Genomic DNA, 13295 nt, shown 5'->3' on the forward strand with positions numbered 1-13295 from the left:
GAAAAAGAAAAAAATAACTTCTTCATTTCACTGCCCCCAAAGAGACTCAGCTGAAGTCAGGCTATGTTTGGTTGCTTAAAATTCCGCTTATTTCGCAACTGCCAGGCTACAGCAAAATATTAATGATTCAGCACAGGCGCTGGAGCTGAAGCACACACTGAGGTGTCAGTACAAGCAAACAAGGTATCTGTGCATTTACACGGCAGAAGTTTTGGCCACAATAAAAATTCATAGTTTTAAGCACAAGTACAGACCACACTCCAATTGCTGAACCCTGCTGGAAAGCTCCCCGAGACTTCCAACAGCTCTGAGACCCATTAATGACACTCTGAGACACAAGAACACTGATTGTTTTAATGTGGCAATACCTAAAACTCCCACTCCAGTGAGCTGCACGCTGCCAGGCAAGCAGGAAGGTTTTGGGGCATTTCTGCTCCAGCCTGAAGGGAGGCCAGTGAATGCTCAACCAGCCCAAAGATGCCCTCATTGCACCACTTTTCCTGGGAAACCAGGGACTTTGTTCACTACAGTCTCATTTCAGACAGGAATAAAACCACTGACCTCCTCAAGACTTCCCAGCCCGTTCCTCATGTTCCAAGACAGGAGCAGCTGTGCTATCCCAGGCAACCCACTCCTCAAATCTGCTGGACAAAGATCTCACGAGCTCCTCATGACATCCACTCCCTGCTTTATTACCCACAGTACCACTACAATTTTAAATTTTATTCATATCCAGATTTTTTTTTTTTTTCATTGACACATTAAAGCACTGGAAAATGGACTAACCTCATTTCTGCAACAGCTTTTCTGGTTTTGAATCATGTTCAACCTCACTTCTCCCTTCCACTGCACACATCACACCCTATTTCAATACTTCCCTGTAGGTCAGATTTAACAGACTGCTCAGCAAGGTCTGCTCATTCCCACTGCTCTTTCCTGGACTCTTCCCAGCAGGTCCATGTATATTTTTTTTTAATCCACTGCCAGGATGGACACAACATGCTGCCAGAAGAGGATTATTTCACATGCCTCACTGGCTACAACACTGATTTTATATTTAGTCGTGTGATCCAGCTGAGCCAACACAGCCCAGGGCTGGCTGTCACAGCCAAGTCCCTGCCCCAAGGGTCCCCACGCTGTGCCTGTGAGATTGCTCTGGCACAGGTGCAGAGGAAGAACACTGCTGGATTTCCCCCTGCCCTGGTTTATGGAGTGTTTGTCACCGTGCCCTTGTCCTCAGTGTGTCACAGCAGAACACAGAGGGCTCTTCATCCCAACACTGATGTTGCCATGCAAACTCCCTGGATCCACCTTTCCGTGGAATACTGATTAACTGCTTCACAAGTCCATTTGCCCAGCAGTTTCACCCCCTGCACACTGCAATTTCACCCAGGCTACATTGCCCCGTGCTGTGAGCAAGAACACCATGTCAGAGAGTCAAGACAACGCATCTGGGATCTTTTCTCCTACTCCCTTATCAACAGGCTCATTACCTCTGCAAAGAAAAAAAAGTTTAACTGATGTGACACATTACATTGTTGACAAGCCCATACCAAGTAATATAATTTTCTCCTCGATGTTTCCAAATAATTTAATTATTTTCCCTGTAGTTTTCCAGAACCTGAAGTTGACAGACTGCCTTGCTTCGTCTTCTTCCCTTTCAGAACATTTCATCTTCTTGAAGACCTCTGTTTCACTAAGTCCTGTCCACTCTCCAGTGTTCTTCAGACAATCTGCAGCACTGATTTCTCAGCAGGCATCACAGAGAAATGTAAAAACCAAACTCATCTTGAAAATCTCCACCTGAGTAACATTTTATTGAGACATGACTTACCAATTTTCTGATGAAAGATCTTGTCAAAGGTTAATTCACCCCTTTCCTCGAGGTATTTCTGCATAACACTGCGGATACTGAAAGAAAAAAAGGGGGAAAAAAAAAAAGAGGAGTTACTTGAAGTTGCTTTTTTTAAACCTTTGAAGAAAAGTCAGGTGGAGCCCTGGCCTGGCCTTGGGTGAGCTGATCCCTGGATACCCTGGTCACCACTTGGGTTCTTTATTCCTGCCTCAGGTTTAGCTTGCACTGTGAAATAACTGCACAAGTCACCCCGAGCTGCCCCAGATCAGCCACACAACGAGCCAACAGCAGCTCCATTAGGCCCCGCTTGGCTGCAGTGCACTTAACATCTACTTTGCCTAATTTATAATGTCACAGACACTCACTTAAACCACATTAACAAAGATTTCCTTTATTTGTCAAGTAACCTCAATATTCATTGTAATATAATGCCTATAAAAATTTCATATGAGCAACAATACAAGTACATCAATCTTAAAATCAATGCAAGCCAGCAGTGCTGGGCCTTGGTAAAGCAACTCTACTGTCACAGTATCGAGTCAAAATTCCACCAGACTTTCTCTGTTTCCAATTTTAAAATCGATAATTTCCAATTTTAAAATCGGTAATTTCCAGACGTACTATTTATTACTATAATTATACTACTTTTTATTATAATTATACTATTTATTATTGTAAAAATAACCTTGAACAAAGTACTCATGCTCTAAACAAGGCCATTAAACATCACTCATATTTCTGCAGCAGCAAAACTGAGCAGCTAATCCTTGCTGACCTCAGGGATGTCGACAAGATGTGCTCACAGGGACCCCATCATCAGGAGTTCTGAGAAATTTCCCAAATACTGACAAACATCTCCTCCATGGAGGGAGGAAAGTATCCACACTCCTCCTCAGAGGAGGACCTGAAGCACGAAGTCTGAATGACCTGACCACAGAAAAGTCTATAATAAAGCCAAGGACTTTGCTGGAAGGCCCTAAACCCCCATGTAGGGAAATATCCTATTAATAGTTTTCTGTGTATCTCCAAGTCCCACATGGAACACGGATCTCTGAACAGTGTGATCCAAAGCGAGAGCTCTGGAGGCCAACCACCACATCAAGTCAGACAAGAACTGGGAGGGCTAAACACTGTTAATCAGGTTTGAGATCATAAATTATTCAGTGACGAACTTGCTGTTTATTTGTTCATTAAGAACTGGGTCTGCTCTCTGTGTATTTTAACAATCTAAACAAAATACTGATTTTAAATGAAGAGGAAGCAGTAAATAAGAGATCGTGGAATCACAGAATGGTTTGGATTGGAAGGAATCTTAAAGAACACCTTGCTCTACCCCCTGCCACGGGCAGGGACACCTTCCACTATCCCAGGTTGCTCCAAGCCCCATCCAACCTGGCCTTGGACACTTCCAGGGATCCAGGGGCAGCCACAGCTTCTCTGGGCACCCTGTGCCAGGGCCTCACCACCCTCCCAGGGAACAATTTCTTCCTAAAATCCAACCTAGATCTTTTGCCAGCCAGACGTTCCCCTCATCCTTTTGTGCCTACGGAGGACCCACTGGAGATGAACAAGCCTGGCACGAGTTCCCAGAGCCCGCAGCTCCCCCTCCTCGGTGCTGCCATCGCCCCCCGGCACCGTCCCGTTCCCACTGACCACCAGACCAGCAGCAACAGAATAAGCCTTTTTCATAATAATGACATCAAGAAAGCTTTCCTCTGCTCCAACGAGTGCACTACAAGAAATTACATCAACAGATCTTCAGTCTAGACAATGGGAGAAGAGAATGAAAATTTAACGTGTGACTGAAGCACCCAGGAAAACAGTGATTGTGTAAGGAGCAAACCTGTCCAGCGCCTCCTCCTCTCCCGACATGCCGTACTTCTGGTCTGATGGATAACGCCAAAGGAACAAAATGTCTTTTGCAGCCACAGAATCTGAACAAATCTGTAAAATGATCACAGGCTACAGGAGTCTGCGCTACTTTCTAGCTCCTCAACACTCGCACCCCTTTGAAATCATTGCTACTTATCCATATGAATAAATAGGAATAAATTACATGGAGTGGATTATCACTATCCAGAATAATCACCTCCTAATTCTCACATGGGAGCTACAGGTAGAAATCTTTTGGAGTTCAAAGAACTGACGCAGAGTCCATGTATCCTTCAGAAGGATGGAAAATTCTACAACGGAGGTCAGCACATTCCCCAAACAGGAAGAAAGGTTCCCTCTCTGCTTTAGTCCATTGACTCATCAGTTGCCCTACACGTAAACAATCTGGGATTAAAAGCTGCATTTCACAGAAACGCAGCCATTTCTGAAAAGCTTTCCCTGGCCAGAGATGCCATCAGCACAAACCACGTGCTAATGCAAGAAGTGGCCATTTCTGCACGAGTTCATCTCAGTTCACAGCATGATCCACCTTAATAGCAGCACTCACAAGGAGCAGAAACAAAAGTTGGCTAAAAACAAAACCTAGGGGGACTTCAGAAACAAAAGTACATCCAACTGGACTGCAGCAAAACCTTCTGTTCACGTATTTTTTTCATTCAAAGAGGAAGAAAACACCAAACAACAAAAAGTTCACACTCTGCTTACTGTCCACATACCACAAATCAACTGAAATACCCAAGACAAGTATGTTTAGGGGAAGTCAAAAGTCAGGCCTAAAATTTGGTGAGAAATGCAGCTTGGACTCTGGGCATGCCTTTCCGGGCATCTTCACCTTCACTGAAAGGGTGGTCAGGCATGGGAAGGGCTGCCCAGGGAGGTTTGGAGTCCCCATCCCTGCAGGTGTCCAAACAATGCCTGGACATGGCACTCAGTGCTCTGGGCTGGGTGACAGGTGGGGATCAGGCACACATTGGCATCGATGATCCTGGAGGGCTTTTTCAACCTCAGTGCTTCTGGGATTCTGAAATTGCTGGTTTAACTGGGAGCACGGGGAAGCCCTTTGCCACTGGCCCCAGGGAGATGCCCAGCAGTGCCAGAGTGTGGGCAGCTGGGTGCTCCTGCACCTTTGAGAGCCCCTGGGTGAAGCTGCCCTCAAAGAAGGAGCTGAACAAACACCCCAGGCCTGCAGAGCAGGTTGGAGCACACTGCCTGGCTCAAGCAGGCAAAAGATGACTTATCTGCATCCTCATCAAACCATAAACTCTGTGAGCAGCACAGGTCACTCTAACCTGGTCAGCTCTTCCACCTGCCCAGGAAAGGGATTTATTTCAAGCATGAGCTGAAGAGTCTCTTGAAAGGAGCTTCAAGCTGCATCTTGGAGCTCTAGTTACTCCAGCCTTGATCAAAGAAACCTGCTGAAAAGCAGCCTTCAAGGTTAAACTCCATTCTGGAATTAAACAGCTCTTGCTGTCTATGAGCAGCCTGGCAGGGCACAGGCAGCAGCCGCAGTGCCAAGGTCGGCACAGGCGGAAAATATCTACTTGAAAACATGTCTGAAAAGCTAAGAAGAAAACACATTATGTCCTTTCTAACACAGAAAAGGCCATGTACGGCAAGAGCATCCACGATCCTCCCTCCCAGACGAGTTCCAGCAGGAGCAGCAAACCAGAAGGAGCCTTGGAGAGGAGCTCAGCCAAAGCCAGGACTCGTCTTTGGCTGCTGCACTGGACAACAACAGCCACTCCTGCTGTTCCCCCGGAACAGAGCAGTGACAGCCTGGGACTCTCCAAGGAGAAGCATGCCAAGCAGGAGAAATGAAACTTCTGCTAGGTGTCCGAGTGTCTCTGCCAGCAGAGCCCAAGGATGGCCACTGGAACTGAGGAACCATCCATAGGGCAGCCGGAGCACAACCACAATGGATGCGGGAATATGCCCAAACCAGGATTTACAGAGGAGAGGAAAACAAACAGCACTCCTTCTGATACTTCCAAGAGAGATGGAGAGGGACTTTTTCCAAGAGCATGTAGCAACAGGACAAGGGGGAATGATTTCAAACTGGCAAAGAGAAGGTTTAAATTAGATATTAGGAAATATTTCTTCCCTGTGAGGGTGGTGAGGCCCTGGCACAGGATGCCCAGAGAAGCTGTGGCTGCCCCATCCCTGGAAATGTCCAAAGCCAGGCTGGACGGGGCTTGGAGCAACCTGGGCTGGTGGAAGGTGTCCCTGCCCATGGCAGGGGGTGGAACTGGATGGCCTTTAAGGTCCTTTCCAACCAAACTATTCCATGATTCTATAAAAGTTCTGCTAGTCATTTCACACGGATTTTGTCCCTGAAGTTCTGCTGAAAGCAACTCACACCTCAGAAAAGGAAAGGGCACAGAACGAGGCAACGGGGTGTACCCATATATACAATACTCCTACTATTGGAACTAGGTCAAGAAGCTCCTTACTACTGGCCTTCTTACTACTGGATCTTAAAGGGGCTTTGAATTATTTATCATCAGGGCAGATGATTTTTTCTTGTAAATCAATAAGAGTTCAGACTTGTGGGATGTTATCTGGTGTAGAGGTGCACATATGCACACCACAGCTTGGAAAAAATGGCCAACATTAAAGAACCACACCTGCATTAAGAACGAGCAGTTCCAGTCATTAATATATTCTCCAATAGGCTGAAACAAAAACAGGAGAACAGAAAAACAAAGTAAGAATGAAACAGCAGCTTCACAGAGACTGGGAAGAGCTTAGTTCAGGATTTAACTCTACCAACACTTCTTGTATCGTCACGAGCAGGTCATAAACTTTATCTGCTCAGATCCCCAGTCTGTAAAATAAAGCTGGATTTATTTTTTCCCTCCTCTTTGTCGTCAGAGCAGGTACCATCCCTCTGCATCCAACAGCACCCTAAGCTCCTCATGGCTCCTGCCACGTCCAAATTAATAATTATTTGAAGAAAATGCCAGATATTCATCAACTCCGTGGCCAGTGCTTTGACTGCCAAGGTTTGGCAGTGCCTGTCCACTCCCTGCACTCCCAACATCCCATCTCCACACCACAGCCACCTTCATTTATTCCTGTGCCAGGGGTAATAAACACTGAACACTCACAAACCACTGAACCCATTTCATTCTGCTTGCTCTCGGACTGCACCCAGCTCGAAGTTCAGCAGAAGTCAGTGCTTCTCCAAATGACTCGGCTCTCAAGGCTGTAAAAGCCATTTCACACATTGTCACTGTGGTTCCAGCAGTTCGTGGGGCAAATTCCCAGCACAGAAAGCCAGAAAAGATCATTACACCATCTAAACTGATATTTTAATCTATGACTTGTAAACTCACAGAATCACACTCAGTCTTGGAGGTCTTTCCCAGTGCAAATCCTTCTGTGAGTCAGTTATTAATTAGTGCACATGCTCGGTGCTGACAAAGCAATGAGCGACCCCAAACTTTGATTTCTTTCCATGAACACATCACACCACACGCACACCCCACCTCCACGGGACTCTGCCACTTTCTGGCCCAAGTTTCACCCATTTCTGCCCCATTTTGTGCCCTCACACCCCCTGAAGTTCGCAGCAAGCCACCGCCAAGCTCACTGCGGTGAACTAATGCTCTTAGAACTGTCGTGGGTGATTAGCAACATATTTCACCTCAAAGCCCTGTGGGATGGAAGGGATTAGAGCTCAGCAGCACCTGCCCACACCCCCCTCCTGTCCCTGCATCAGCAGCTTCACTTATGCAAATGATTTTAATGGAGAAAGTTTACAAGGAGGGAGCCAGAAGCAGGAGCTGTGTAGCTCCAACTTCACAAAACACCAGCCCCAAAATCCTTGAGGATCACTGGCATTATCAGCGCTGAAATCTGAAACTAATATAAAAGCTTCTAAGTACATGAATTTTTCAGGAATAATTACACCAAATTGCAGTGTCAAGGACTTGCCCTTCCACCAGATTGCTGCTGCTGAGAACTTGCAAGAAAGGGAAATCAGAGCAAAATCACATCTCCTCGCTCTGACTGCAATTAAGGCATGCGCCAATCATAAATTACTTTTTTTTTAAACAAACACAAAATTACTGAAGACGTGCCAATTTTTTCTAATCTTTCTCAATCTCAAATGTTTAGAACTTTCTTTGCAAGTAGCAAGTACAAACCTTGACTGAGAGACCAAGAACTACTGCCAACACTGACAAACGCCTCTGATTTATTTATTCATTTATAAGCTCAGGATGCAATTTTACAGAGATTTGAAATGTTTCTTTCCACTCTCCAAATCCATCATAAAGTTGCTAAAATTGGACCAAAGATCCTGCCCTAAAGGCCTCTGAACTGAAAGCATGACAGGGTCAACAAGTACAATTCAAAGCACTGGCAGAATGGCCCAGAGCCACCACAGCCAAAAGTGGGTTGTTTTTTTCTCTTTGTACAAGCGCATTTAAAAGGTTTAGCAATGCAAGATTGATCAAAAGCGAAAACTGGGATGAAATATTTGGCCTAAGAATCAGATCTTTCAAAGCTCTTTTAAACAACAAGTTAAAACTACAGGAATGTTCCTGTATTTTTGAACAATTAGAAAAATCTCGGGTGAAAAAAACAAAAACCACCAAAACCCTTAATAAAAAATTTAGAGGACTAATGCACAACACAGAATTGCTTCAAACAATGCAAATGAACAGAAGAGGATGGAGAAGAAATGGAGAAGCCAGATTGGAGACTGGAAAACAACAGCAAATGATGAGAAGGCTCAAAAAGGAATGTCACTCCCACAGCTATGTCCCATTCCCATGGCTGTCCCAGCCATCCCTACTTGAGACATCAAGAGTAAAACATCCACACACGATTTGTCCTCTTTTAATTGAGTTACGGGATTGTTTAGGTGGGAAAAGCCCTCAGAGACCACCAAGTCCAACTGCTCCCGCAGCAGTGCCAAGGCCACCACTGACCCATGCCCTTAAGTGCCACATCCACAACGCTTTTAAATCCCTGCAGGGATGGGGACTCCACCACTGCCCTGGGCAGCCTGTGCCAGGGCTGGACAGCCCTTTCCACAAAGGAATTTTCTGTAGTATCACCTAATTTTCTGTAAAATCCACCTAAACCTCCCCTGATGCAACTTGAGGCCACTTCCTCTGGGCGCTAACAGGATCTAACTCCATTCGCCATCACCCTCTGGACCCACCCCACTCTCTGCACCCACCACCCCTCTTCTCCACTTAAAGCTCAGTTTCACAGAGCTCGTTTTCCCTGCTGAAATTGAGGCAGAAACACAACAAATAACAGCAGTCAAGCCACATCCCCAGAGCTGTCACGCAGAGCCCCATTCTGCACTCGGCCCCTCGGGACAGGGGGTGTCTTGCTCCAAGGTCTGAAGCACTGAGTGTTTCATTGGGTTCCCTGGAGCTTTTTAATTTCCCAGGAGGATACAGGAACTGCCGGGAGCTCTTTCCTCGTGTGCACCTTGAGCAGAAGTAGAACTCCCCCGAGCACCCAGCAATTCCCAGCTCCTGTGCCGAGATCCCAGTGGAGCTACAGGAGCTAGGAGTGCAGCTGGTGCCCGTCTGCTGTCACACATTTCAGACTCGATCCCTAATGATGGCTTTGATCTTCACAGCTCCACCAGATCCCGAGAAATCCACCCTTTCCCCGGCTCCCTCCTCAATAGGACATGACACATGCTGACAGGATGAATTCCTGGCACACTGGAAGGGGGCTGAGGGGCTCTACATTCCTTCAAACGCTTTCAAAAGTTGTTATTTGTTTCTGCAAGGCATATTTATATAGGTGTTCAGACAGTGTTGGAATGATTTTTTTGGATAAGTATGGGGTGAAGCTCCTGTGGAGAACAGCTGTCTTTTCTAAACTAGAGACTGCTGCTTTTGCACCAATTTAGTTCAATTAAATTACGTTATTTGGTTTATGCACCTGGACCTGACGGCTCCTGATAGGCTTTTTACTAATTTTATTAATTACCAAAGAAAATAGGGCTATTATTGATAAGAAGATTAAACCAGGCCATTCCACATGATTTCACCAGAACAGAAACCAATGGCTGCACACCCTTGAGTCCTGATGTTACAGTTCCAGTGTTGGATGAAACCGTTTCACACAGGAAGGTCTGGGCACTGAAAAGCCATCAGCTATAAAAGGAGCAAAAGCTATAAAGTTCATTCATTTTACTGAAAAAACATCTGGCAGGTCCCACAGCACCTGCAGCCCACCTGCATCAGCTCACACAGGTGCTTCACACCTATAACACATCATCACATTTCGGAAGCTTTCCCCAAAAACACATCTAGAATCATCCCTCTGTTTTTAGCACAGGAACAGAAGGCTGCACACTTATCTCCCCCCACATCACCCTTATTTACCTTTTTTCTTAATTAAGGTAATGACACCCGAGGGAAGGTCTACGCTGCAAAACATACACTGCAATCCTACAGCATCCCCAGGGAGAAGTAATTGGAGCATCTCTCCGAAGGCCAGATCTCTCCTTCCTGTGCCCAGAGCTGCTCCAAGCACCAGATGCTCAGGAGCTGAGACAGTCGAGGACCTCCACTGAAGCTCAGAAAATTCAGCTTCAACTCCTGCACCTGCCCAAGGTGCTACATGTGAACAAAGGTACATCAGGTATTTTCTAACTGGCTCCTGATCTGTACAACGTGGGTAACAACAAGCTGTCCTTCATCCTGACTCTCATTCCTTGTCTCTTACAGCTCTGCAACAGGACTTTCATCCTTCCATGCTCTCCTGTCTGTTATCAGGGTATGGGACACTGCAGGTACAGTAACAACTGAATTCCCGAGAGAGAGCACCCAAACAGAGCCAAGAGCAGCACCCACAGCAAGCAGGAGCCCTCCCATACAGCCTCCTACACTGACAGGCCATATCCATCCCATGGCATGCATTCTTCCCAAGAAAGTGCTGTAGTACAAAGCTATCTTGAGATGAAAAGCAAGTACACGTTGTCAGCAGCCCCGGCATTCTGTATGCACACAATTATTTTGAGGGAGCCATTTCTTACTGCCTTCACAACCACACACTTCTGCTGACAGCAAAGCAGGGAAGCTGAATTTCCAACCAAAATTTCACTACTCTGTCTCACCCTGAGCTAGTCCACCAAAAAGCACAAGTGTTCAGCCTTTCTAGTACTGTTAGTTCAGAAAAAAAAGCAAGTCTTTCCTCTTCCTCAAGCAGTTCCCAATGAACCCTCACATGTGCCTTTTTCACACCAGCAGTGCTAGATAGCAATATAAGCTGTAGTTTACTCATTTAAGCTTCAGATTTTGGATGTCAGGAAGAATTTTTTCATGGAAAGGGCTATTAGGCCCAGGAATGTGCCCAAAACTGAACAGTTTTCTTGCAGCAACAAAGAAGCACCTAGAGAGACACAGAGGGCTGACATGGGCGGAACAGCAACAAAGATGAAAATTACACAAGCAATTGTCAGGAAAATTTTCCCAGAGACAGCACCGTAAATGAATAAACACAACACGGAGGCGTTAAACAATGCCAGAGAAAACACCACCAAAGTCACCCAGACTGACAGCAGAGACAGGGGAGTGTGAGCCTGCAACTTAAAGAGGTTTACAGAAGTTTCACGAGGTGCAAGAACTCCCTGAAGGCCACCTCAAAGAAAGAACTGAAATCCACAGAAAGAGCAAGATAAGGCCAAGAGAACAGAATTACAAAATCAGAAGCAAGAGAGAACAGAGCAATGATGCTTAACCCTGAGCAGGAGATGTCACTTGGATTTCAACAATATTCAGCACCAACAGAGGAGGAAAAGAAATCACGAACAGCTCAGAATAGAATTGGGAAGGCAAATCAACCTCTGTGTTTTCAACAACCCTCAATCAAGGTTTAAGGGCACATTAACCACCCTACAAGAAGCAGCTGGGTACCAGGGGCCAGTCTTCACCTGTACAAGTGAAGATGGGGTGGTAACTGAGGAAAAATGTCATGATAAAAGCATGATTTTTAAGAAAAAAGTGACTGCAACTTTGCAGTTGCAGATGCTCCCCTTTCCCCCAGCAGAGCAAGACTCAGAGAAACACAGCAGACCAAAGAAAAAGACTTGAGAGCAAAAGCAGAATTAACTTGCAACAGAGGTAATTACTGGAAGCAGGTTAGAAAAGGAGAGATGAGAAACATCTACAACCTCAGGGGGAGAAGCCTGGACAGATGAATGCTGTGTTTTGTTACCATGCCCGTGGTATTTGTATACCAAAAGCACCCAAAGCTTACGTGATGTTTATAGTAAGAAAGGCTTAATGTCAACTTTCCAGGGGCACGCACAAGAGGCTTCTGCGAGCCCTGAACGCTCTCCCATTTGTTACCTGATTTCTTGGACCATTTTTCTCAGCTTCACATTACGCAAATCCTTTCCTCAAACCAGAACAAAAACAGCTGTTCTATAGCACCCTTCCACTCCCTTTGACCAAAATAAGGGAAATGTAAAATTTACATGGAAAAGTAAAAAACCTCAGCAGCCTGCTGAATAGCCAAAAAAAATCAGAGTGCAGTTAATTCACTCCTTTCCCACCAAAAGTTAAGATATTTGAAAGCAATGCTGCAGAATAAGATTTAGGTTTTGTATTTGCTCATATTTCCACAGGGCTGACTTCCTTCCCATTCCAGGCCTGATTTCAGCAGGATATTCTGCCTCTGACAGCCTTTCTGCCCACCCATGCGAATCTCCCTGAAAAACAGGCTTTTAGGAAACAATGTACGACAGAAAGATACCACAGCTCTCACAGCTCTTGGCAAGGCTCTTAGGAACGAAAGGAGGAAATGCAGAAGGGAAGGAAAAGCAGATGACAGAGGATGGAAGAAGGGTTGTTTTGTTTTGGTGCTTAAAAAAAAAAACAAAAACACACTAATCCTCTTCCTTAGGCACTGCCGGCTCATTAGTGTTTTCCTCCCCAAACTGTGATATTCAACGATTTCAGGACAAAACCAGTCTGAGGATAATTCACGTAAACTCAGCAATAATCAGCCCTACGGCCAATAAACTCTTCACCCTCATAGTTTATTTGCTGCTAAGCCTTGGCCTGCAGCCTTGGAATTCATTCTGCCGGCACTACAGCTATTTCCCTGTAAACAGGAAGCCCCCTCAAATTTGCATTACAGTAAACTCATTTGCTTCATTTAGCCTCAGCCTTATCTGGGAAAGATAAAAGGGTGCCGACAGGTGCATTGGGCTCCAGCAAAGGGACAAGGAACAAAACCTTTGTAAAACCTTTGTAGTATTTCTGGAGGAGGTAACGCCAGTGCACAGGACCCGTCCCTGGGCTGTGGTTGCCCGCCAGAGATAAACCAACACGTTCCTGTGAGCAGAGTGCTGCAGTAAGGCAGGGATATTTATTCTCAAGCATGGATGTGATATTCCAGTGACCTTCCCGCTGTCTGTCCCAGTGACAGCCAGGACTGACGGCGGAGATGGCTGCACACCCAGCGTTACAGAGCCGAGCTTGTGCTCCTCCAAGGAGCTGCTCACACCCGCACAGAAATAATGAATATCTGGAAAAATTGTTTGATTTCAAACAAGAGAGGA

General features: G+C 45.7%; 1 protein-coding gene across 2 annotated transcripts in view; it reads right to left on the reverse strand.

Moving 5' to 3' along the window:
• GRK3 (G protein-coupled receptor kinase 3) overlaps window positions 1-13295 on the reverse strand; it is a 60336-nt gene that overhangs the window by 44700 nt on the left and 2341 nt on the right. For both annotated transcript variants that reach the window (XM_032127675.1, XM_032127674.1), the window contains exon 2: window positions 1835-1911. In XM_032127675.1, coding sequence (XP_031983566.1) covers window positions 1835-1911 — 77 coding nt within the window. The remainder of the gene's footprint in view (window positions 1-1834; window positions 1912-13295) is intronic.

The sequence above is a fragment of the Corvus moneduloides genome, chromosome 18 (assembly GCF_009650955.1).
Source record: "Corvus moneduloides isolate bCorMon1 chromosome 18, bCorMon1.pri, whole genome shotgun sequence".
Taxonomy (NCBI): Eukaryota; Metazoa; Chordata; class Aves; order Passeriformes; family Corvidae; genus Corvus; species Corvus moneduloides.